Here is a 25691-nt window from a genome sequence, read left to right on the forward strand (position 1 = left end):
CGGGGCCGCCGCCGGCTTCCCGCAGCCCGCGGCCGGCGGGGCGGGGGGCGGCGGCGGAGCGGCCGCGGACTTTTACCAGCCGGCCGGGGGGAGCCCCACGGCCGCCTACCAGCCGCCTCCTCCTCCCCCTGCCGCGCCTCCGCCTCCTGCCCCCTGCAGCGGGGTTACCTGTCACGGGGAGCCCGCTAAATTTTACGGATACGATAACTTACAGAGACAGCAGATTTTTACGACACAGCAAGAGGCCGAGCTGGTACAATATCCTGACTGTAAATCGTCCAGTGCTAATATTGGCGAGGAACCAGACCACTTAAATCAGAGCTCGTCTCCTGCTCAAATGTTTCCCTGGATGAGACCACAAGGTTGGACGCAGTCAAAATTTGCTTCCATCTCACGTCTGAGTTCGAAACTTTTCTTTTCCTCCTCCCGCTTCTTTCCCCCTGCCTCCCGCTCGCTGCCTCTGCCTCCCTCTCTCCCTGCCTCTCTCTCCGCGACTCCTGTAACCGCGACGGCTCGTGATAATAAAATGAGACAGGGAGCAAACAGGAGCCTCCGGGAAGGCGGCTGCCACCCGAGAGCAGCCCGCAAAACTCGCCTCCCAGGCACTCGGGCGCAGCTGACACGCACGGCAAGGCAGGAGGCTTGAGGGCGGGGGGCAGCTGCCAGATAGCAAAAAGGTGCCCCCTAAACTCGGCCTCGCCACCTCCGGAGGCGCCTGATGCATCTGCGTGGCTGGGCTTCGGGGGTCTATTTTTGTATATATATATTTTTTTTCCTGCGCCCGTGTGTATGGCTCTGGGCTCCTCCGGGTCCTCCGCGGTCTGCTTTCGCCCCGCGTCTCCGTGCCGCTTCTCTCGAGGGATTTGTGGAAGGGCCCGAGCTCTGGCTGCTGAACGCCGTGCTTTGAACGACAGCACCAACCCCCCAAATCCTGTGTTTTTGTTTTAAACAGCAGCGCCGGGTAGGAGGAGAGGAAGACAAACATACAGCCGATTCCAGACTCTAGAGCTGGAAAAGGAGTTCCTTTTTAACCCCTATCTGACCAGGAAGAGAAGGATCGAGGTGTCCCACGCACTAGGACTCACCGAGAGGCAGGTAAAGATCTGGTTTCAGAACAGAAGGATGAAATGGAAAAAGGAGAACAACAAGGACAAATTCCCCGCTTCCAGACAGGAGGGAAAGGAAGGGGAGGCCAAAAAGGAAGCACATGATCTGGAAGAAGACAGAGCAGAAGGCCAGACGAATTAAATTTTGCCCTAAAAGCCTTGGAGAAAGACTATCGAAATAACGAGCGCCACAGCCCGAGACATCTCGGCCCCGTGTCCCCTTGGACGTGGTCCTGCGGGGGACGAGTGACCCCGTTCCTCCGCCTGACGTCCCCCTGCTTCGCGTGCTTCGGTGCTTGCGGTTTTGTTGCGTCTTGGTCTTAACCGTTCCCGGAACAATCTCTAGATTTAACATTTCATCTGGTCCTTTTTTTTTTTTTTTTTTTTTTTTTTTTTTTGGAAATTTGATACAGAGTTTGTAGCAATACATTTCTAATGATATATATATATAAATTTATATTATTTTTTTGCAATATTAAAAGTCGGTGATTGCGGGAATCGACATAAACTTCCGATGATAAATACCAATAAGCGAGACATTTAACAATGCTTTATTAATCAAGACAAGTGCACTCGTACTATTTTAATTCTTGTTCTTATCTAATGTTGAGTAAATTAAATAAATTTAATAAATTTGAATAAAAGATCTTAGAAATATATAAATCTTCTACTATTGATATTTGATTAAAATAAACCAAATTTATTCAAATATAAAATCGACCGGCTTCCTGACATCATTTCTGTAATCCACTCCTCCAACAAGCGCCGGAGCCTCTGGGATAACCCCATCCGCCTTTGCCCTGCCTTTCTTCTCACACTGGAAATTTGGGAGGTGATGGAAATGGGCCCTTCCAGTCCAAGCCCTGCCTTGGCCCCCAGCCCCGGGCGGGGTCCCTGCGCACCCCCCTTTGCCACCGGCGTGTCGGGGACGCGGGTGCGCCGGGTCTGTCGGACACGAGGACCACGACCCGTGCTCCTCCAGTGGGTGACCCCACGCTGCGTGTCGGCCCTGGCAGCCCCCCGACGTGCGCGCCTGGGCCTTGCTTTCATGTCGAGCAGCGCAGCCCTCACCCCCGCGGCGCCGTGCACGCTGCCAGACCGAGTGGGGGCGGCGGCAGCGGGACCCCCCCGGGGCCCAGCCGGCTTCGAGGGGCTCCGCCGCGGCCTCCACCCGTGGGGGGCTCCCGGCTCGGCGAGGCCAAGCCGGGCCCAGCCTCCCCCACGGGGGGCGGGCGAGCAGGGAAGAGCAAAGGGTTTGTGGCCTTGCGTGGGGGTTTCTCGGGAGCTGGAGTGGTTTGCGGTCCCAAAGCGGGCGTAAATACAGTAAAGGGCATTTCCCCGACGTTTCGGCCCCGGGTGAGTGCATTTTGCTGCTGCCTCACGCGTGTGCAAGGAAGCCGATCCCAGGGGCAGACCCTGCCGCCGCGCCGGAGCGGTTTCCGCAGCCACGGGAGGAGAAATCCGCTCTGAGCAGCAAAGCGCTTTCATTTATCACCCCCTTTCTTCCCTCCCCTCCCTCTTGCTCGCGGCAGGGTCGGGCACATCGCGCTGACGGGGCGGCTGGGAGCAGCCTTTGGGGAACAGCGGGCGGAGGGTACGAACCCCACCAAGATTTCGACTTCGCTTTTTCCCCGGCGCCTCGTGGCTCCAGAGAGCGATGGCTGCCTGGAGGGAAGCGCAGGAACGCGGTGCGACATGCGACAAACTCGGGCTATCTGCCCGAGAAGCAAGAGCGCTGCCCCCCGTCCGAGCAGGCACGAAGCCGGGGCCTTGCTCGGAGCTCGTCCTCCCCAGCCCTTCGCCCACCGGCCGCTCCCCTCGGGACACCGGCAGCCTCCCCGCCCCTGCAGGGTCGTCACACCACCAAAATGGCCTGGGCTACCTGGCCCGGGTTTGGGTTTATACAGAGGGGTTGGTTCATTTCGTTCCCCTTCGCCTCCCCGCTCTCCGCTGCCCAGCAAGGCACGCTTCAATTCCTGCGAAGCGCCAGCTCTAGAGGGAGGCAGAAGCAAGCGGAGTTATTGTTCTGGTTTTATTTTAATCGCGTAATTGGTTAAAGCTTGTAAACGCGAGGAAACTGCGGCAAAGCCGTGAAGTAAACATTTTGCTGCATGAATTTGCATAAGTGCGCCGGTACCCCTAGTGTCCGGGAAGGATGTGGGTCTGGCTGTAAGGAAACTCAGCCGCCTGGCACTGCAGCAGGCTGCCCTTTCGGAATAACTCCCGCACCGGCACGTCGCCTCCCGGGGCCTCCCAGCCTCTGTCCGCCGCCGTGGTGGTGGAGGCTCGGGGAGAGGCGGAACGGAGCCCTCCGCGTCCCCCCCTCTATGTCCCGGGCTAGCGCTTGCTCGGGAAAGAGCTGCTGCCGTGGTTGGTTTTAATTTCCAGACAAAGAGAACGAAATTAAAATATTCCTGACGAAGTTTCCGTTAGCGTTGCTTTCCCAGGGCCGACTGGGAACGCAGCCACGCAGCCACAAACTAACACTGGTTTGTAAGGGCCTAGTGGTAATGGGACTGTCCCTATCTTTTTTGCCAAAAAAAAAAAAAAAAAAAGAGAGAGACTTTTTATGTACTTATAAAGGTATTTCCCGCCCGTAGCCTGGCAGCCGAATATCTCCCTCGTTTTTACTCGGAGTCCCGCTGAGAAGAAGAGACGAGAGGCAGGAGCCGGCCTTGGCGGCCGGCAACCCCTCCGTGAAAGAGGGGCCGTCGAGCTGCGGAGCAAGCAGCGGGCTTTGGGGAGGGAAACGCCGCAGACGTGAGGGTCGCGGCGGAGAGGGGCCGCCCGTGAGAGCCGCAGCGCGGTGTCCCGGCGCCCTGGGTGTGGGCAGGATTTGTCCCTTCCCTCGAGGGGCAGCTTTGCGCGGCCGTGGGTGCTGCAAAGCCCCCGGAAAAATGCCGGTGCCTCGGCCAAGCGATGCGTGGCACGGCTATGATTTTGACCAGTGTCTAATTCACTGAAGCAGAGTGTTAGAAAGACCCTAAGTCGTTTATTTTGGCTAGCTTTATTTTCCAGGCGGTACGACCAACACGGAGGGCACCGACGGAGGGCTCTTGCTGTTCTCTGAAACAAAAACGAGCGAGAAACAAGCAAAATTTTCTTTCCCTGAGCCGAGCACTCCCTGTGGGCACGGGGCAATGTTTTAGCCTTTTCGGGGTGTTTTCTGCGAATTACATTTTTCCCGCTCGGATGTTCCCCCTGGTACGAGCGGCCCCGTGGAGGTTTTGCGGCGGAGGCAGCCCCGTACGGGGAGGATGCGGGGAGTCCCCGCTCCATGACAACGCCCGGCGCAACCTGGGGGACCCCCAAACCTCGCGGTGGGGACACGGCTTCAGCTCGGCTCAGGCTAGCTCTAGGTCGGCGGCGACTTCGGCTTCAGTAGTGGGCGCTAAAGGAAACACGTTTTCTTTTGGAACCCGGCTCCGCGGGGGGGGCGGAAGACGGGCTGCGGCCCCCTTTCGTCGGGGCAAGAAGCGGGCCCACCGGAGAGGCAGTTAAGAGCCCCCCCCTTAACCCCCAATCCCCCGGGGATCCGCGGATTGGCGGCTGCTGCGCGGAGGGCGAGCCTCGTCCCCACTGCTCCGCGGAGCTCCGCGGCCCTGCCCGCGCCCGCGGGGCCCCGCCACCCCTCCGGGGGCGCGCAGGCCGCGGGCAGGCGGGACCGAGGAGGGGAAAAAAAAAAAAAAAAAAAAGAAGTGCAGCGCGCAGGCGAAAGAAACATGGCGCTAGGAAGCAGTATGTGCAAAATCCGCAAGGAATTGCAGTAAATTCCTTTTTGTTTGAAGAAAATTTACAACTTGGTAATAGACCTTTTTATGACCTATTTGGGCTCGTCATTGGCTGCGGCTGGTCATGTGCAGGCAGCGAGCGCTTTCATGGCCTTTTCCTGATTTCCCTGGCGAATTTCCCCCTGCATTCTGCCTTCAGAGAGCCTCAGCCCCTCTTTTCCTAACCTTTGTCTACGCCGAGGTGTACGGCAGTCGCCGTGATGTTTGTGCACCGCTCCCCGCATCCCGCGGCCGGCCCCGCCGCCGCTCCCCCGACACCTCTCCGGCCCCGCGACGCCTCCTCGGCAGAGCCCCGCTTTGCCCGCCGCTCCGTGCCCCCGCCGCCGCCGCCACCGCCTCTCGGATTGCTACGCGGGCGCAAAATGGATTACAGCGACCCTTCCGGGCTCCTCTGCAGGCGGGCAGAGCCGCGAACTGGTAAGCACTCGGCTCCCCGCGGGCTGGCCTCCGCCTCTCCGCGCCCGCGCACGGCCCCGCACGGCCCCGCACGGCGGGGTAAGCGGGGCACGGCGCCGAGCCCTGCCCCCGGCCTTGCGCCGTCACCTGTCCCTCGGAGCCCTTATTACTGTCGCTACTCTCATTAGCGGGGTGGCAGCTAGCGCCGTTACTGCTGCTGCTATCCCAAGCAGTCCCGGCCGGGAGGTGCGCGGTGGGGCGCGGAGCGGCAGCGCAGGGCTGGCTGCAGGGTGAGTCCTCCAGCGGGAGGCCCCTCGGCTCTGTCCGTGCTTTCCCTGCCGGGCTGGAGCCCTGCGCCCTATTTGCGCGCCGGGGCTGCCCTTTGAGGAAGGGCGCTGGCGTAAGCGGGCAGCGGAACAGGTGCTTCCTGCCGACCCGCCGGGAGCACGGCGCTGCTGCCCTCGGCCGCAGCTTCCCCACCGCCAGCCCCGGGCGGCTGCAGCGGGACGAGTGCGAGAAACCGCGGGGCTTGTGCCTGGGTGCGCACAAGAGATGGGATTTGTCCGCCTTGCCTGCAGCCGCGTGCGGGTTCCGCACCGCCTTGCCTATCCGTGTGTGTGCACCCGCTGTCTGTGTGTGTGCCTGTACGTGGGTACACCTCTGTGGAACACACTCTGAATTATATTATTTTGAACGTGCCTCTATATTCTTTATTTTTTTTTAACATTATATTGTATATCTCCTCTTTTGAAATGTTAATCCGCCGTAGAATATCCGCTGCCTTGTATTTAGCGCTCACAGCGTTGGTCGATGACGGAAACGCACCATGCCATTGCACTGGAGGAATTTACCAAATCGCCATTTACCTCAAAGGCAGCTATTTATTTAACGGTAAAGCAAAATGCCTTGATTAAATCATACTCGAGGAGGGTGGAAAGGCGTGGAGCTTGTCCCTCATACATATTTTGAAGCCACGGGGGAAATTCTTTAATCCACCCCCGAGCACCTATTCGGCTTGCAAAAGCAGAGCCAGAGCCAGGCTAAGCAATGCGGTGCCTTTCCCTCCTGCTCTCGCTGTCCGCGCTAGCTGACTGCCCCGCGCTGCTGCAGGGTTTGAGGATTATTTGGGAGGAATCGTTTGCAACACAGCACCAGTCTTCGAGAGTAACTTGGAAAGTATGTACTTGCGTTAGGTATCAGCCTCTGAATACCTCCTAGGTGACACAGTAATTACAGCTGCTTGATAATAAATCTCTCCAAAATTTTCGAAAAATCTTGTCCTTCAGCGCTTTTCAAATTATTCGTAGCCTGCGGGAAAACAAGGAAACAAAAGCAGGGTGTTCTAACGAATTCTGATGTGCGTGTGTGTGTTCACATGTTGACACATACGGATACACACATGCATTTATGATCCCACTAGTTTATGTGGGTGTTCGACTTCGTTTCTCCCCTCCTAAACTCCTACTTCTGTCCTTTTCTCTCTTTTCTTTTTCTCTTTTTTTTTTTTCTTTTTCTTTTTTCTTTTTTTCTTTTTTTTTTCCTTTCATTCCTTTCATTAACATAAAAACACACATACGTATGTATATACTCTTAAATATGTCTACGTGTGTCTATTCCTAACAACGCCTTTATGCACATATTTATATATATACGGCATATATGAGGATCGCATTGTTATTTATATTTATATAAATACCTATAGAGAGCCTGTATGTCTGTATATGTGCATGTGCGCTGAAAATTGTGGAATACAGTTTTCGCATTCAGACTTCTCACACCTGCTTCATTTTTCCACCGTGGTTAACAGAATTTATTACTCATCTCTCTCCTTTTTTTTTTTTTTTTTTTTTTTTTTTTTTTTTTTTGGAAAGGAAACAGACGATTCCTAACCTATACTTTACTGACGTAGGGGCTGTAAAAGAACAACAACAAAAAATAACAACCAGGAAATTGCAGCTCGCGCTCCCTGGCAATACCCAGGTATTGCTGGCGCCGACTGCCATTTCGGAAGTCAGGCTGGAGTCCCGCTTAGCCGCGGAAAGTTGCCTGAAGGAGAAGGGCAGCCTCGGCTCCCCGAGTCTGGCAGGGGGATGCTGCAAGGGGGGAAGCGGTGCGACCTGTGGACCCGAGAAACCCAGTAAGACCGAGAAAAGAAATACACGTTGGTTTTGTGCTCGTAAGAACCGCTAATCCCACCGATTCGTTTATGTCCCAATAATGTTTCTCTTTTCCCAAACAAATATATTTCTCACGGGGTGTTTTATGAGCGCTGGGGGCAGAAAAAAAAAATCGGAACAAAGACAGTATTTCACCCCGTGGTTGGCAGGCAGCTGTTAAAGGTATTTACGGCTCTACTGCAGTGCGGCACTCAATGCTGCTGTAGTGCGAGGGGAAAAAACAGGAAGTGAAAGGGAAAGATGAGGCACAATAAACCTTGCAGCGAGGCTTTGGGGCCGGGCTGGGCGCGGAGGAAGGGTCGCTGCCATAGACAAGAGGCAATAAAAGCGCATTCAGTGCCGCGGGAGCTGCTCACACCTCGGAACCTCCGTGGATGCGCCTGGGGGAGGGGGCAGCCGGGGAGGGGGGCACGGTGGGATCTCCCACACCCGTGCCCCTCCGGCATCCCCTCGAGAGCACACTGCGAGGCCGTGGGGGCCGTGGGGACGGCCGGCTCCGTCCCGGCCGCCCCGCCGAGCGCCGCCAGGTGCGCCCCGAGGGGGCGGCTCCGACGCGTGGCGCCTCCGCGGTCCCTCGCGGAGCCCGGCGCGGCCGCAGCGGGACGGGGCCAGCCGGAGGCTCTCGGGCTGCTCGGGGCTGCGCCACGCTCCGCGGAAGCCCCCGCTGTCGAGGCCCGGCCGTGGGGTGGGCTCGCGTGGCACGCGTTAGGGAAGCCCCGGCCCCGACGGCGCGGTCCGGGGTCACCTGCCCGCGGTGCCCGCCCTCGGGGCCGCCGGGCCTCGGCGCGGTGCTGCCGCCGGGGGCGCGGCAGGGCCCGGCGCCGCCACCAGCCATTTTGTCTCCCACGGCCTCTTCCAGGAGAAGGCGCTGTAGGACAAGCCTGGCTGCCTTCCCTGCCCGGGAGAGGTGCCCTCCGCCCCGCCGCCCCCCGCTGCCCGCCCCGACCCCCGGCCCGCAGCCCCGGCCCACGCCCACGGGAGAGGCCCACCGGAGGGGCGAGGGCACCGCCGCTCTTTGGGGGCCGTCCCTTGGAAGTCGCCCCTCTACCTCCAGCGACGCGGCCTCCGGCCGGTCCCGGGCCCTGCGCGCATCCTTGCGGCCCCTCCGCGCCCCCCGCGACGGGCAGCGACAGGGGGCTCACGGCGAGCGCCCCGCCGCCGTCACGGCCCCCAGAGCGCCGCCGAGATGGGGCTGCCACCGCATCCCCGCCCCCCCCTTCGGCCTTTTCGATGCCCGCTGTGCCCCCCGAGCCGGGACGGCGGGTCCCCCTTCCTGCCCCTCACCTGCAGCCCCCGGGGCTCGCCTTCCCCCGCCGCGCCCGGACGTGACCCCGGCGGCCCCCGGCCGTGCCTGCCCGAGCCCGCCGCTCCCACGGCCCCCGGGTTCCCCTCCCTGCCCCTCGCTCCGCGCCCTCTTCCCCCGCGGCCCCCGGGGAGCCGCCGCCGCTGCCCCCGTTTGATGTCGGGGCGCGGCCGCCGCCGCCCTGCCCGCTCCCGGGGCTCTGCTGCCGCCGGCTCTGCCCGCGGGGTGCCGAGGGCAAGCGGCCTTTGCATCCCCACATCCTGCTCGGCGAGGGCAGGGGCGTTGGGGTGACTGCAGGAAGGTCGGGGGTGCGATAAAAGCAGGCAGCGCTAATGGCGTCGGACGCTCTCAGGGCGCTCGGTCGGGCTTCAAAGGGAGAGCTGGAGCCTGTCATTTGGTCCTGGGGGTAGGATGCTGGTCGTGGCGGCTATCAGGTAGCATCGGGAGCGACGGCGCTTTACCCATGCGATTCAATTTCCCCAACCCTTTTATCGCAACAATTACCAGAGGGAAACCAATTATTATTGGGTTACTTCAGTCCACAGCTTATCCACCTCCAGATCATAAGCCCCGAAAATGAGAGCTATCATAAAAGCCTAGAGAATGAACTGGCCAGAGCTTCAAAGTCAACTTTCACATCTGCATGTTAGAATAGGAAATGTGAAAATGCCCGTAATTCCCTCTTCGAGATACCAGGGCTGGCATTATTCAGTTGCAGAAGCATTCATGTCGCCCCTAAGATCACAGGGATCCCCATATCTCTCCCATCAGCCCCTCTCTGTCCCACAGCCCTTTCCCAGCCCCAGCCCCACATCCCCCGGACGCTTTGGCCCCTGGCCATGCTCGGCCCGGGCCGCCGCTGCCTCCCCGTTTCCCAGGCCCCGATGTCTCGGAGCCGGTGGCCAAACCCCGGCCTTTTCCTCCATCCCCTGCGTGCCCGGGATGCAGTCCCCACATCAGCGACACAGGATGCTGCCCCCAGGGGGGCAGAAGAACTCACACCCCAACCCCTTGCTACCACCCAGAGCTCCTGGGCGAAGCTCCCCGGCATCCCCCGGCCCCCATCGCCCCTGGCCCGGCAGCAGCGGGCAGAGCAGGGCAGAGCCGTGCAGGCGGGGGGGGGGGGAGGAAGGAGGGTGCCGGGTGGTAAAGCACGGACACAGAGCAAGGGGGTCAGCGGCAGGCAGAGCATCCCTGAGCCGTAACGAGGCAGCAGGGAGCCTCGGGACGCCTCCTGGTCTCTGGCAACAGGAGAATTGATCGGCTGTGACCCCAGCAACCTAAGGAGTGGGACGGGAGCTAAAGCTGCCCGTTTTGGGGAAATTAACGGGGATATGACCGGGGCTCTCCCCCGGCGGTGGGAAACGGCCTAGAGAGCGCAGACCAGGAGGGACGAGACTCCGAGTCTGACAGGCAGCACCCAGCCGGGGCCAACCGGGGCCAGAAGGGGCCAAGTGGGGCCAGCAGGGGCCAGCCAGGGCCACCGCCCCGCAGGGAGCCGGGACTGACGCGCTTTGGGGCGCTGAGCCCCGCGGCTGGGGAGTGGGTGCTGCTGGCCGCAGCAGTCCGCGGGCGGTCACCGACGGGGCGGACGGGGCTCCCCGCCCTCTGGGGAGGGACAAGCCCCTCCTCGGAGGCACCAGCAGCTCCTGGCCACTGCGACTTCCTCGTCGCCGCCGTGATAGATGGGGAGCTGATGCCCGGGGTTCTTTATGCAAGGGGCGGCTGTGTGACTGCCAGGGACATTTGACTTCCTGTGCTCAGGCTCCTTGAAATTCTCATTTGCTAACTCACACCCTGCTCCCTTCACACCAGAGCTGTTTTATTGTTTTATAACCCTCCTTAAACTTCCAGTCCTCAAAGATCTCATTGTGGCAGGCTTCACACTTTCTCCCTTCCCAAAGCCCAGTGCCCTCACTGCTTGCAGCAGTTTGGTCGCTTGCAAACGTCCGTCAGGTGCCTGGCAAGCCCGCAGCCCTTGGCACCGCTCCCTCGAGCAAAGCGAAAGGAGGTGAAAGAGTCAAAATCTTTTTCCAGGGGCTCCTGACCAAAATGTCGTAAAGGTGTGGGGAAGGCAGAGGGACCCTCCGGCACCCTGACCTAACTCTGCGCTTTGTCCCGTCGGAGTGCCTGCCTGTCCCCTAAGAGATGCGAAGGGATGCAGGGAAGGGCTTGAAGTGGTACCCACGGCGAAACGCGGCCGCTCCTCTCTCAAGAGCTATTTGGGAGCGCTTGGTCCCCTCTTGGCAGCTTTCCCTGCAAGATGCTCGTTAAAAAGGCCAGCATAACGCCATGGAGCTGACCTTCCGCCCATCCCCGCTACCCTGAGACAGTCCCTCTTTCCAGAGCAGATTCAGCGGACCTTTATTTAGCGAATAAAAGTTTAAAGCTGAAGGTTATTTATGGTTCCGCGGAGATAGGTCCTGAGTGGCTATTTAGAAGCACGTGATTCCAATAAACTTTGTTTTATGGCTTGAGAGTTGACAAGCCAAAATATAATTCCCACCATAAATTAGTTTAAGAGCATACAAGTGCAGATGCTTTCGTTCCTGGAAGCAGTAATCGGGGAAGTGTTAGCAGGGAGCCGTCTGCGGGAATGCGGCCGTGCAGGCACCCCCGCTCCCCGGTCCCCCCGGCCCCGGGGAGAGCGCACAGTAAGTCCGCTACAGCCTTCCTTCGGCCCGAGTCGCTCCGGTGTCTTTGTGCCTCTGGGAACTGGGCGAGCGAGCGAGGTCCTAACGCTGCTTCGCCCGGAAAGCCTTGCCCGAGCCTTGCTCTAGGAAAATGGACAGGTAGAGCTCGAGGGGCCGGGGCAGTGCTGGCATTAGCTGGCTGCGCCCTGGCTGAGGTTTCCGAGTGTGGTGAAGCATCTTATTCGAAACTAACCTGGAAAAAAAAAAAAAAAAAAAAAAAGACCAAAAAAGAAAAAAAAAAAAAAAAAAAGGAAAAAAAAAAGAAAAAGAAAAAAAGAGAGAGAGAAAAAAAAATAAGGGAATAGAACAGTAAGATAATGCTCAGAGCCAAACGGCCGATATTGTTCCACTGCCCTCGCCGTGCTATCCAGAGTGCACAAAACTAAAAATATATTAAAACCCAAAAACTGTCTTGGGAAGCTCTATCTAGTGAGCTGTTGATACCTAAGCTATTGCTGCGTGTGTAATATAACTCTCCAAGGTATGGTAGGAAGGCAATAGAAGAAGTGAAAAATCGCTTAGAGGAGAAAAAAAAATCACAAAACAATATTGGCGTTTTACTTTTAAATATGCAATGCTTTTCAGGAGCATTAGACTGAATATATGTTGTTTTTCCTTAATGTGAGCTTTGAATGTATTTCTTAAAAGATGTGAAGGAAAGTTCAAGTCAAATTTGTCCTCCTATAATGCAAACAAAGACGCATGTCTCGAGTTTACCGTTTGGATAATTGTGTGATCTTAAAGGGCTACTCTTATCTCAGAGTAGTCCGAGATTTCTTCCTATAAAACTGTAGTTCTTTTTGTTCTTAGCTTTCATACAATGCTGTATTGCATATTGTGACATTTTCTGGGTGATGTTTTGGCGAAGGTGATCTGAATATTTCATTTGTAAGTGACTGAATTGCCACAGAACAAAAAAAAAGGCCTTTGTTATTCTTTTTTTTTTTTTTTTTTTTTTTTTTCCTTCAGTGAAAGAGGGAGGTCTGACTTTTCATCCCTTTAGAAATTATGTGGTATAAAATCCAGACTATGAATATTAAAAGTGAAAGATCACACCCCAGGCACAGGGAAAGCATGTATTCATAAAAACTGTCTGAATGCAATGTGGTCCTCATTCGGAAGGGGCTTCCACCCCATCACTCCGCTGCTCGCAGGATTTACCACCAGCTCCTCTCTGCCTTCATCTATCAATTGTGTTCTGTAACTGTTCTCGAGCAATATCACCCGTATGTGGAATACAACAGTAACAAACGTTTTTATTGCAACAGGTTCGGCAACATGGAAGGACACCCACGGTAAGTAGCCTCTTATTTCTTGCAGAATTGGAGTTGGTTGGAAATGCTGTTTCTTCCCCTCGGACCGGAACAATTAAACGCGAGGTATCCCCGCTGAACGTTGCCGCAAGCAATAGAACAGAGAGGGCTGCGTCAGCGTGGGAAGGCTTTGGGGAAGGCTTTGGGAAAGGCTTTGGGAAAGGCTTTGGGGAAGGCTTTGGGGAAGGCTTTGGGAAGGCTTTGGGAAGGCTTTTGGGGAGTCGCCATGCGCGACGGCGTCCCGGGCAGCCCCGGCTGGGGACAGGACGTGGGGACATGGGGCTGGCGGCGCTGCCTCGGGGCCGTACAGGTGTCACCCCTTGGCCACCAGCAGTGCCACCGTCCCCGCGGTGGCACCGCACAGCGCCTCCCCGGCGGGTCCCCAGGCAGAGCCCGGCCCCGGAGCCCAGCGCCCACTCCCCCCCCCCCCCCCCGGCCCCCCTTTCTCCTCGGCTCCTTCGGCCTCGGTCGCAGGGCGGCCGGGGGGCACAAGCCGGCGGTGGCGGTGACGGTGACCGTCCGGGCGCGGGGTGGCGATGCCGGAGAGCAGGGCAGGAGGGGAGAGGAGAGGAGCGGAGCAGAGCGGGGCGAGCTCTCCCCTCCGCGCTTGCGGCGGCTCCGCGGGCGGGCAGCGTGCTGCAGGGTGGGCGGGGGGGGGGTCTGGCTGCGTGAGGGGCTCGGGCTTCGGGCTGAGGCTGCCCTCAGAGAGGAAAAGCAAGGCTGCGGCGTCTGGGGATTCAGTACGTGCACGTCGCTCTCCCCGCTCCTGCAGACTGCACTCTGACTGGGAGCGTGCACAGGAGCGGAGCCGTGTTTGGTCGCGTTTCTCCCCGTTTCCTCTCCCTGCTCGCGATAAATAATCTTCACTACTTCGGGTCGGGCGTCTCGTTCTCGTTTTGCCTTGCGTTGCGATATTGGATTTGGAGCCATTTAAATACGAAATAAACAATCGCCTCGAGCGCTGCATTTTTAATTTAGTTCCGTAGGTAACTTTCCTCCTCCCATAGCTAGCCCTGCGCTACGTAGATGCCCTTGGCGTTTTATTCCCGGGCCGGCCCTAAATGTATGGATTACTTGTTTTCTGCCAACCTACATTTAGCATACTGATTATGAACAGGCATACAAAAAGCCTGATAGATCAAAAGCATTTTGTATGGGCAGTTGAACAGGAGGTGAATATATAACGCTTTTGTTCATCAATAACTCTTTGGCTTTGACCTGTCTGAGCAAGTCGTGCAATAAGGTGAAACGCAGGTCACAGCGTCTAACAAATATGAAAATGTGTGGTATTAGGCAGAGCAGGGACTTGCTGCCTCCCCACCCCATCGCTGCCCCCCGGGCAGCCCTCGGAGGGCTTGTCCGCTCCGGGGGGGGCTGCCCCGAAAGCGAGCTGGCTTTGGGGGGCGGGTGCAGCCCGGCCCGCTCGGCAGGGCGGGGGATGCCCTCCCCCCCCCCCCCCGGGGGGGGGGGCACCCCCTCCCCTCAGGGAAAGGAGGGGAAACCGGGAAGAGCCGCTAAAATAGCTGGGAGGAGATTGAAACGATCCGGGGGGTCGAGGGGGGAGGAATTAGGGACACGAAGTCGTTTCGAGTTGCACTTGCCGTGGAGATGATCCCACGGCAGTCGTAAGAATGTAGAAGTTTAAAAATAGCATCCCCCCAGATCGGGCAGCTGGGAGCAGCCAGGCAAACAAACCGGTGCAGATCACTGGGACAAACGCAACACCCCCAAATGTGCCCTCTGCAGCGGCTGGATGTATCACACCCGCACCATTATTTGTCCTTATGTTGCCCGTTTGAAATAGTCGAAGGAGAAGAGGTTGACCGCAGGACAGCAGCGAGGAGCTGGGTCAGACACAATTCATGAACTTTTGTACTCCTGTGTGCTGCTGTCGACAAAGTAAAAATAATGAAACTTGGTGATATGTTTGTAAATGATTTCGGCTGACCTCTCGCCCTGCCCTTCACCATAAACGCTACGGCGGGGAGAACCTGGGAGGGTGCGAGGCTGCGGCTCACACGCAGCCGCGGGATAATAGCTAGACCGGCATAATGGGACGAAGGTAAATTTGGAAATTCTCTGCTTCCCGAGAACAACTCCCTCCAGCCTCTTATCTCGTCTTTTTCACCAATCGCTGTTTCTGTTGTCGTCTGTTTTACTTCTGTTTCGATTTTTTTTTAAAAAAAATCTATTTTTTGGGGGGGAAGTTCTAATTAGGGAGAGTCTGTTCAGATTCGTATTAGACTAAATAGATAAACACTTATTTTCTGTGTGATTTTAACTGTTATTATTCTAAATAGCGCAATTTGACTGGTAGCATCCGTTTTCTGTAGCAAGGACGCAAACGGCAAGCATTTAAAGTGCTCAGCAGGTCCTTCTGAGAATTTGTTAGTCGAAATTCGTCGCTATAAATTGGTGCAGAGTCGTAAAGCTCTATTTCCTCAATAATAACAAGCGTGAATCTTTCCTGAAATCCCACCTTCCTGCAAATCCGTATTTCAGATCTCAATCCCAACAGAATAGTTTGCATTCCTCAGAAGACAGTAAGGAATAAGAGAATGGCAGTGACCTGCTATATGGTAGATGAAAACAGAATGTTATTACGTTGTCTATATATACCCTGTAGAACCGAATTTGTGTGATATTCATATAGTCACAGATTCGATTCTAGGGGAATATATGGTCGATGCAAAAACTTCACCTTTCTGCAAATGGTTAGAAGTTTAGATACTGATGGAATCAAAAGACGTGTGCGTGTTGAACACGGAGAAATTCTAAAAGTTTTGCTGCCTCTCTCCTATTTACCAGATTTCAGAACGTCTCTTAAAATTTCACTTGTCGTTCAATCGTAACTCTCCCTGGCAGACTGTGAAGTTAAACAGTTAATCTCATAAGATGTATAAAAATTCTGAAAAAAAAAGTCTACCAATCAGTGAATGAATCTTTAAAAAGATACTGATATATTAGCTAGACGTGCTAGACGTTAGCGAGTTAGCAAAATTTTCCTGTCAACTGTCCAGATCTCACCAAAATATTTACGACAGCAGCAAAAGCAGCACTCGACTCATTGGAATGTATTTCCTTGTGCTCCAGGAATGATACTGATGAATGAAGACTGAATTTATCTCGTTAAACCTGTGATATTTTTAACCGAATTAAATGCGATCTCCAGTTCAATTGACTGAACTTTGGTGGCTAAAAGTGGACAGTTTCTTGTTATCTGTATGATTTCATATGCACACACGCCCAGATTTTTGTCTAAGCGTGTGCGAGCCTGTGTGCGTGCACACGTATGCACACGTATATATCGAGGCTTGCACAGTGAATGAGAAGTTACTGATTGCCTAATTTTATTCAGCAGAACTAAATTCTGGTAACTTTTGGATGACCTCTGCAAGACAAAGACAGGACAGATCTATTGTACATCATATTACCCTCTTCTTTGATGCCTTTTCTTTTTCTTGCTTTCTTATCAGTTTCCTCCCTTTTAATCGCCCTGCAGCTCCTCGCTCTGCATTTCTTTCGATATTTTATTTTAAGGCACGTAACAAACCCTGGTGGAAATTCTGGCTGGTAAATCAGACGAGAGGGCAGCGGAGGTTAGGAAAGTCAGCCCAGACAAAAGGCTGCTGTACCTGGGGGTCAGGGAGGCGGCGGCCGCTTGATGAATATTCCTAAAACTCCGGTATCTGATTTGGAGGGTGAAACCTGCCGGAGAGGGGTCACTTGCTTACACGTATATTATTTAGTTAAATTCGTGGAAATTATGAGCTGCACACAAATCCGGTGATCAGCTCCCTGCCTCCCCATTGGCCGGGCCGGTCACATGCACGCCTAACTTTATTCAGTTGACAGCAAGTAGGAGGGCTCTATGGAAGGAGAAAAAAAGACAACACGAGAAAAATTAGTATTTTCTACCTTCAGAAATTAATGGCCATGAGTTCGTATATGGTGAACTCTAAGTATGTGGATCCCAAATTTCCTCCTTGCGAGGAATATTTGCAGAACAGCTACCTAGCCGAGCAGGGGGCCGAGTATTACAGTGCCTCGCAGGGCTCCGATTTCCAGCATCAGGGGCTCTACCCACGGTCAAACTACAGCGAGCAGCCCTTTAGCTGTAGCAATGCCCAAGGCTCCGCCGTGCAGCCGCGGGGTCATGGACAGGAGCAATCCGGCCCACCGAGCCACTTCCCCGGTCAAGCAGAGCATTGTCCACCGCCTCCAATGTCCAACTCACGAGCCTGCGGCCAGCAGCCAGCCCTCAAAGCCCCAAACGGGTCAGCAGTTAAGCAGCCAGCAGTAGTTTATCCCTGGATGAAGAAAGTCCATGTTAACTCGGGTAAGGATCCTCTTCTTACTTTGCTCTTCTCCCCCGCTCCCGATTGTCCTCAGAGATGCTTTGCTCGAGTCCTTGCGAGACTCGTGGACGAGGGTTTGAAGCCGAGGTAGCCAATTACACTCGTCATAAATTTTTATTGCCGAGGAAATAGGCCGGTGGCCGTGTGGGGCTTTGCCGAGCAGGAGAAAACTCGGCTGCAGGAGCCGGGCAAAGGCTCGCAGCCCACCTAGCTTGGGGCCGTGGCGCCCGCGCTGCGCACGGGGGAGAGCAGCACGTCCATTGTGAGCTCCTGGGCTGGAGCCAGCCCGGCCACATGCTCACAGCTCGTGAGGTTTTGTTTTGTAAAAGTCGAACCGGAAAGTCAAGATTAGCTTTGTAAAGTTCTCCGTATTTTTTTCCCAGTGAACCCCAATTACAGCGGAGGGGAACCTAAGCGCTCCCGAACAGCTTACACCAGACAGCAAGTCCTAGAACTGGAAAAAGAATTTCATTTTAACAGGTACCTGACCAGGCGCCGCCGTATCGAGATAGCCCACACTTTGTGTCTCTCTGAGCGCCAGATCAAGATCTGGTTTCAGAACAGAAGAATGAAGTGGAAAAAAGACCACAAACTGCCCAACACTAAGGGCAGGTCTTCTTCCTCTGGTTCAAACCCACATTTACAGACTGTTCCCAAGGACCATCAGACTGACTTGACAACTTTATAGAAGAGGTGAAATTTTCCATTTCATCCTTCGATTCTGACCAGTACTGTACATAACTGACACTATCCAAGCAGAACCTGCATGTAGCAGCTAAGGACTCGAGAAACTGTCATCTTTCTTTAAGGTACTGTTGTACAAAGGAGACAAAATGACGCTACTTTGGACTTTATTTTATTTGCCTCTGCTAGAACAACCTTTAAAAAAAAAAAAAAAAAGGAAAAAAAAAAACATCATGCAGGCAGTGGGAATTGGGAAATATTAAACGAGACCTTCTGTCCATAAAAAGTAATAAATCATTGAAAATGAATCTGTCCTGTGTTTCAGTTTTGAATTTGAAAGTGAAGGCTTGATGCTTTATTCTGGGATTTTTGCTTTTAATTGTCTTTTGATCCCATGCAATTTCGGGATGATGCATTTGGGCAAGTTGAGGACAGGAAATTTATAGCATAGTCTTTCATTTGAGCATAAAGACTAGTATTTGTGAACTTTTTGTGCTGCTTTACCTTTCTTGGTGTAACGAAAATACTTGCTCATTTCCATAACGTCTCAGAAGATGTGCATAGGAGTTAAGTGAAAACGGGTTATTTTATGCTCTGGTAGTGTTAACGTATTTATTTATTTGTTACGTAGAAGAGTGACGATAAAAAGAAAAGAAAAAGAGTCAAACCAAAAATGGGAAAGGGGAGCTGAAATGCGGGATTTCTCCTTCCCAGTCTCATGAACACATGTATAATGTTTACTTGTCTTGAACGTACACAACTTTCTTGTCCCATTTTTCGAATTTCCTTTCCTGTGACTAGGAAAAGCGTCTGTGCCTCTTACCGTGTACCCTCCAGGGCTAACAGGCTTGAAATCCGTTTCCAAAGCCTGCTCAGCTCAGCTCTGTCCTTTAAACCAACGGTACCCCATTTAAAAACGAAAAATAAACTAAAAAGAAAACCCTGGAGTGAAAAATCAATGCGATTGCTGGGATTGTCCGAGCCATTCGAAGCTCAAAGCTAATTGCGTTCTTTCTGTCCGATTTTAAATTTATTTGCTGCCCAACAGAGGGACAGGCTGTGGGTTGTGTCTTTGTTTTTTTTTTGGGGGGGGGAGGGAGATTATTTTGGTCTGTTTTTTTTTTTTGTTTGTTTGGTTGGTTGGTTAGTTGGTTGGTTTGGTTGGGGGCATTTTTTTTTTCAAGAACGGTGATTGTTTTTAAGCAAACTACGACACATGAGTGAAATGATTGGAAACCTCAGCAAGTTAAACCGTGGGTGAGAGGGAAGGTTTGTTTGCATGGGAGCAGAGCTGGTCTGATAACCCGGTATTTGTCTACGGCTGCTGCTTGCATCGTGCCAAAACTGTAGTGCATTGAGCCTGCATTGTAACTACCAAACCCAGCCAAACCAGCTCCCTCAGCCACCTACACCACCGCTCGGGCGATTTTAAAGCTCAGCCCTTATCTCCTCTACCCTCAGGGCAGCCTGGGAGAGGGACCATATCATCGACATTTTAACTAGATGATTCCATTATTAAAGGGAAAAGGGAAAAGGGAAAAGAAGGAAACCCAGGGCAAAAGCTGAAGCTGCACTTCTGTAAAGGGAACTCGACACAGCAGTGTGTAAGTGTCCATCTCTGGGCTGAGTGCTTCTCACTGAGGAGTCGGTGCTTTCTGAGCTCACTCGGGAAAACACTGGCAAAAATGGGCTTGAATGAATTCGAAAATAAAAGGCGAGCTTTTCAAAATGAGGGTATTTGGCAGGATTAACTATGGCCAGCGGTTAATTTCTGCCCTTTTCTCATCCCTAGAAGTCTGCGAAGTGTCTTGTAAGACTTGGTCTTTTGTTTTAGAGCCTGGAGAAAACTCTTTGTTCTTTCTTAGGGTTAGCCCAGTTCTCAGACTTGCACATGGCAATACTTGAATATCTCCACGTCGTGATATTAAAGATGGATATTCCTGCATTATTCGCATCATTGTTTCTATGACAAAAAGCACAGAGTTCATACATAGTAAAGACGTCTTTTTTCTGACGCCTTCACGTTGAGAAGCTGAAAAGGTATTTTACTGAAGTTCGGCTAAATTGCAGGAACAGGTTCACCCAGAGGACAAATTTTCTATTCGATTAGTTGTATTTCAGCCGGGAAGAGTGACCTCTAAACCCTTAACCTTTTGGACCCAAACTGCTCTTCCTTTTCTCTGCCATGGAGAGCAGTGAGCAGCGGCGCTTGAGGAGGGAATTCCTTAGACGAGTTTTCAAGTTTTGTTACACTCAGTCCCTGCGGTAGGAGCCTTTCGTCCCCAGAGCTGACCAAAGCCCTTCCTTTGCTCTTCGTGTGCATCTAGGGAAAGAAAAAAATAAGGGGGCGGGGGAGGGGGGAGGAGGAAATCCCTCTCTGGCTGCTCTTCTTGAAAATACCCCCCTCTTGGACCCCCACTGCTTACTTAAAGTAAGTTGGCTCGGAGCAGGGCAAACATGTTACTCGGGAGAGAGATGCCAAGTTTGGCCTCTGTGGTACGATTCTGAAAATAATGTCCTCGGATAAGCAAACCCTGGCTTTGTGCTTCTTATCGACAGAGATCGCTCCCCAAGTTAAAGGGCCCAATTCTGCTCCCAGCTTTCCTTCCCCCGCCCACTGAAGTCAAACAGGGATGTAGCTGCGGGCAGAATTTGTCTCATTGTCTTTTGAAATGTTAATATCTCCAGGACGAGTGTTGGGTTCAGCAGGCACAGCTCTTACAACCCTCTTTGCAAGTCCCCTTTGAGCAAGGCTGGGGCACTGTAAGTTTACATAGTTGTAATTGCGTTGTAAGCCCGGAGAATATGTGAACTGGAGGCAGAAAGGACCAAAATAAATAAATAGTTTCCAGCTGCCCATGCTCTGAAGGATCAGCAATGTGGTCACTAGCGCCCAGGAGCACCCACTGGACGTTATCTCCCGTGGAAAACGAACCTTTCATTTCCATTGTTTTTTAGCCCTCCCCCAGAGTTATTTTGTGCAGGAAGGGGGGCTGTTTGTTTTTGTTTTTTTTTCAATGATGAAACGTTGTGTGTTGAAGCCTTTGTTAAACGATCGCATTGTCCAGCAATACTCATCTCTGTCAAAGTGTGATGTTTTTTATAGACTTTACCAATGTTTTGCTGCCATCGATTAAAGCATTATTTATACTATTTGTCGCCTGTAGTTTTGATGTAAGCCCTCCATATACGTTTGAAATAATAAAAGGTGTAGAGAAATAGCTTCTGTTTTGTACCTTGAACAAACAGTCCTTACGAGGTGGGTCTCTTCTGTGGAAATGCTTGGCCCTCCCGTCATTACAATGTTAAAAGATGGGTGACTCTGCATAGCATCCTTCCAAATGTCCCTTTGAACAGGTTTGCTGATTGCCCCAGCCGTAATGGTGTGACTCTAGGCCAAGCTGGAGTCTATATTTACATTTAGGCTGCAGTTAAAAGTGCCTGTCATCCATTTGCTACTGCTTTGCATTTAACAAGCCCTCCTAGAATGACTCCCGGATTTATGCATGTGTGGTAGGAAGCAAGGAGCCACACCTGAAGTCACCTCGATCCCCACACAGATGTGTGCCTTTTAGGTGAGTCCGGGAAGGAGCCTATTAAGAAAGAAATGGCAAGATGAAATTACCTTGCAGCGAGCAGCTTTCTCTGAGCAGCAAGTTTCACTTTTTCAGCTGATGCAATAGAAACATCATACGAAAACACAAACTTGGAGTCGAAACTTTCCCATGCACCTAAGGCAAACATCATTTTCTTTCCAGCCCTGCATAAGCACCTCAGACAACAATACGTCCCTCTGACTAGGAGAAGTCGATGGCACTATTTTTGTCAGAAGTATTTGTCAGGGAGGACTTGTCCTCTCTTGGAGCGTGGTCAAGGCACGAGTCCAAAAATACAGTATCTTGTTCAGATGCTGAAAGGAGCGTAGTGCACAAAACAAGGCAAGTGCCCTCAATGACTGGAGAGCGGGGGGGCGAGGGGGGGCTGTGTATTCACGAGCACACTCTCACTAAGTTTAAATGCTGAGACACATTTTGTGATTATACTTTCTCTGTCTGCTGTTTAATGGCTCCTCCTGTTACTACCGATACATCAATACAGTTCTGTATATTATATCACCACTAGTCGTTAAGGTAAGAATGAAGAGGAAAGGCAGAGTCAATAGCAAACACCCCTCACTGTACAGTACAGTAAATAGGGACCTCTCAATGCAGAGCCACACAGCCTCCAACGGCCATGTTTGTTAGCCCTTTCCCCTGATTTTTTTTTTTTTTTTCCAAGCCTAGAGACCTAAATAATCTTGCTAGGAACAGTCATAACAGGCAGAATTTCAAAGTGCAAGGAAGATGATAAGAATAGATTTCTACAAGTCCTGACCACGTGATTTGCGAAATAATTAATTCAGCACGTCCCTTAAGAAACACGGAGTCGTCATTAATCTGCCAAGCAAAGGACTCTATCAGACTTGAAAACTGAAGAGATCCCAAGAATATAATATACAAAGGGTGCAGTCCTTCTCTCTGCACACCTAGCTCTTTGCTAGCTGCCGAAAAAGAGACGCCCGGTATGTAAGCATTTTTTTTTTGTACTTTTATTTCTTCTTATTTAAGCCTTAATGAACTTAGCTGTCAAACGCGTGACAAATAGGGCACGCTGCTTCCTGATTTCCAGCTCGGCAGCGGCCGGGAGCCGGACCGGGCGCAAGCGGTGACCTTTGGTTCCCAGGGAACGGGGGGGAAGCAGAGCGCGGAGCGCCGCGGAGCGCCGGGAGGAGGCTGCCGCGGCCCCGGGCGGCGCCGGCGCTGGCCGCAGCCGCCTGCGCGGGGAGGCGCGGAGAGGCGCGGAGCGCCCCACGGAACAGCACGGCTGTCAGGGCATCCGCCGCCCGCTCCGAGCCGCGGGGAAAGGCCCCGGACTTCTTTTCAGCCGGGGTAGTAAATCTGGCCCCGCGTCCTGTCAGCGGGGCTACCGCGGAGGCTGCGCACCCGCGGAGCCAGCCCCGGGGGCGCCGTGCCCCGCGCTCCGCCGCCGCCCCAAGGCTGGCCCCGCTCCGCTCCCGCGCCCCGCTCCGGCCGGCCCGGGCTCTATCTGTCGGCCCCCGGCCCCCGGAGCACGGCAGCGGCCGCCTGCCGGGTCCCAGTCGATAGCCCGCGCGGAGGAGAATCGGAGGGCACGGTGTTATGGAAAGGCGCTCTCCACAAACTCTGTGAAATATGGACTACGAGCCTGAGGTTTCTCTATTAAATCCCAGAGTCAGCTGGAAATACTTTCTGCAAACAGGATATTCTTTATTATCCCTTGCTGGAGTAATTTCTAAAAAACCCTAGATCGTAGCTTTTTATTACTTCCGTTTCGGTGGCAGGACAGAGACAAAGTTTCCTATGTTATGAATTATACATTCAAACAATAACACATTAATTCAATTATTCAAAGATGACAAATGTTTATGTGCTTTGGTAGTGACTAAGGAACAGATTTGCTACTTCACCAGAACTCCTACGTTTTTATCAATGAAGTTTTATATTATCCTGCTGGTCCGGGAAAGAAACCAAACTCCACCAAAACGCGCAGTAAAATGGACCCGACCATAAATCGAAGCCCTTTCATAAGAGCATTTATTCCTGCATATAGCCCGGGCTATTTTATCAGTTTGACAATTGCCGGAGTTGTTGTTATAAATCATCATAAGTAATTCCTGAAAGGGTGCGAGGCTGCTGGGGGGCGGGCGGAGACTGTAAATCTTTCTGTTTTATTGCTCTATGAACATATGCTCCGATTGAAGAAGTCTTAGATCCTTTACTGGAGACAAATTCACGCAAAGCTGGAGTCCCACCAGCGCCGAGGATTAACATTTCCTTAATACTTTCTCAGTCCCCTCTGCGATGTCTTAATTCTGGTGGCGAGGGCGCTCCTTTCTTCCTGCCGGCCTCCATTTTTACCTTAAATTTCACGTTTTTTAGCCTCCGAGCAGCCACCTCGCGGCCGCGGGACTTTTTCCAGGGCTTTCCGAGCTGCCCCCCGAGGAGGAATTTTCTTCCCCAGCCTCCTCGTGCTCTGGGCTCGAGCGGAGCCCAACTTTCCCTTCTCTGTGGTGTGTGGGAAGAGAAAGACCTCGTCGTCATCCTAAATGCCCGAAGCCCTACAGAAGAGCCTTCGGCCGTGTGTGTACACACGCGAGCGTGCACAGGGGCATGAGGGGCTCTGCGTGTGTACACACGGGCTCGGGGGCTCCGCGAAAGTACACAGACGCCGAAATACATGGCTGACGGAAAAGGATATAAAGAACCATTCCCTCTTACTTGAGGCGAGATTTAAGTGCATCATTTCGAAGAAATATAGGATTATAAATCCGAAGCCGTACACAATAATTTACATTGAACTTACGCTTCCATCACCGGACTCCAATCTTTTTATAACTGGTTTGCAAAGTCAGGAAAAGCAATGTAATTTAGATAAATGTTACAATGCACTTACGGTTAGTATTGTAAGGTAATACGTTACTGTCACATCCCCGTGCTTTGGATGGTAATGAAATCATAGCAGATGTTAGATTAGGTGTGGTGTATTTATAGCTACTGATATGTTAGAAAATCAAACAGAGAAGCTAATATATATATATTTTGCCGAACTGGAATTGTTGGGGAGCTTTGTGGGCACACATGACGGATATACACCGGGGTTGCTCTGTGTCTTTACACACACACGGAGAGGGGAGGCAGGCTCAGGGGCAGACACACACACGCACAAATGTCATGATTTTTTTTTTTTTTTCTTCCCCGACGCTTCTTTAGCCTCCAGACAGGGGTAGTCCCAGCAGCCCAGCATTTTTCCCGGGACGGAGAAGGAGAAACCCAAAAACCCGCGCTTGCCGGTCGGCCCGGGCGCCTTGCCGCCGGAGCAGCGCTGCTGCCGAGCTGCCCGGGGCTCAGGCGGTGGGGTGCAGCCGGTCCCCAATTCCTCCTCCCGCTCCGCTCCCTGGCCATACCCGGCGGAGTTCACCTCTTCCCTGGCGCTCGGGCGGGCGCGGAGCGGCCCCGCCGGCCCCGCAGGGCGCGTAAGTGCGGGAGCCGGCCGGCGCGGTGTGGTGCGGAGCGGCCGGGGAGCGGGGCGCGGGGCGCAGGGGTGTCGCCGCCCCCGGTCCCGTCTGGGCAGCCCCGCTGCGAGGGGGCGAGGGGAGCGGGCCAGCCTCAGCCCCGGCGAGCTGCTCCCGCGATCACGTGGGCGAATGTGGCTGGATTTTAGGGCAGTGCCTATATTTCTGGTCAGAAAGGGGGTTCTCCTGCTCTTCCCCAAAATTCATCCATGGCCGCACGATTTAAAAACAAAACAAAACGAGAGCCGGCCAGTTACCGCCTTTGATTCCAGGAGGCTGATGTGTTGAGGAGGTTGTGTGTTGATTTTTTTTTTTTTTTTTTTTTCCCTAAACCCCAACAAATTCCGATTTCCACTCGCTCTCTTTTATTGGTAGTTGAGCCTGTGCCTGTTTTCGTTCTATCGGGAATTCTGGTGTGTGGAAATGTCTGTAAAACCGCAAGATCAGGTTTAGGACAGTATTGTCTGCAGACAAAGGGTGAAGGATATATTCTAAGAGCCGCAAGCACAGATCCTGAAAAGTGAGGAGCCCAGGTTTATGATAAATTGACACACAGGTAAGCAACTGCATGACAAAATGGGACCTTTAACCACAGGGGCTGCATTATCGCCTTTACTCAGGGACTGTCTGGAATTTGTTTGTAATCTCTGCCCACGACGGCTGCAAATGCATGAAGTAATCTCCACCTCCTTGTGCGTTTTAAGCTGTATCTCCTTTTTATTATGCCGTTTGAATAAAAAGCAAACTCCTTCCCAAAGGCTAGGAGAAAAGGTTTATCTC

At 53.2% G+C, this 25691-nt stretch overlaps 3 protein-coding genes across 4 annotated transcripts in view; all 3 read left to right on the plus strand.

Annotated features, from left to right (window-relative positions):
* Position 1: 1 nt before the first annotated feature.
* On the plus strand, positions 2-1795 carry HOXD8 (homeobox D8; the record flags this gene model as incomplete). The annotated part of the gene is made up of 2 exons (XM_035330876.1): positions 2-362; positions 953-1795. Coding segments are annotated over 2 exons (657 nt in total), but the record flags the coding sequence as incomplete, so codon positions are not given.
* Positions 1796-5184: 3389 nt separating this feature from the next.
* The window catches only part of HOXD3 (homeobox D3), a 29388-nt gene continuing 8881 nt past the window's right edge, over positions 5185-25691 (plus strand). Inside the window, 1 exon segment of the mRNA XM_035331899.1 lies at positions 5185-5314. The gene's annotated coding sequence lies outside the window, so the exon portion shown is untranslated.
* HOXD4 (homeobox D4) lies at positions 10949-18129 on the plus strand. Of its 2 annotated transcripts, XM_035331903.1 has the most exons (3): positions 10949-11427; positions 12735-12761; positions 17521-18129. In XM_035331903.1, the coding sequence occupies exons 1-3, from the start codon at positions 11370-11372 to the stop codon at positions 17823-17825; spliced, it is 390 nt and encodes a 129-aa protein (XP_035187794.1). In that variant the 5' UTR covers positions 10949-11369; the 3' UTR covers positions 17826-18129. The 2 variants fall into 2 exon arrangements, with proteins under 2 accessions (XP_035187794.1, XP_035187796.1); XM_035331905.1 differs by lacking the exons at positions 10949-11427; positions 12735-12761 and adding an exon at positions 15106-17118.

This window comes from Oxyura jamaicensis, chromosome 7, assembly GCF_011077185.1.
Source record: "Oxyura jamaicensis isolate SHBP4307 breed ruddy duck chromosome 7, BPBGC_Ojam_1.0, whole genome shotgun sequence".
In the NCBI taxonomy this organism is placed as follows: domain Eukaryota; kingdom Metazoa; phylum Chordata; class Aves; order Anseriformes; family Anatidae; genus Oxyura; species Oxyura jamaicensis.

Bases quoted from the DNA above. Each gene is read 5' to 3' on its own strand.
- HOXD4 (XM_035331905.1), top strand. From the start codon at position 16,710: ATGGCCATGAGTTCGTATATGGTGAACTCTAAGTATGTGGATCCCAAA. The intron at 17,119-17,520 runs GTAAGGATCCTC...TTTTTTTCCCAG, and splicing joins GAAAGTCCATGTTAACTCGG to TGAACCCCAATTACAGCGGA.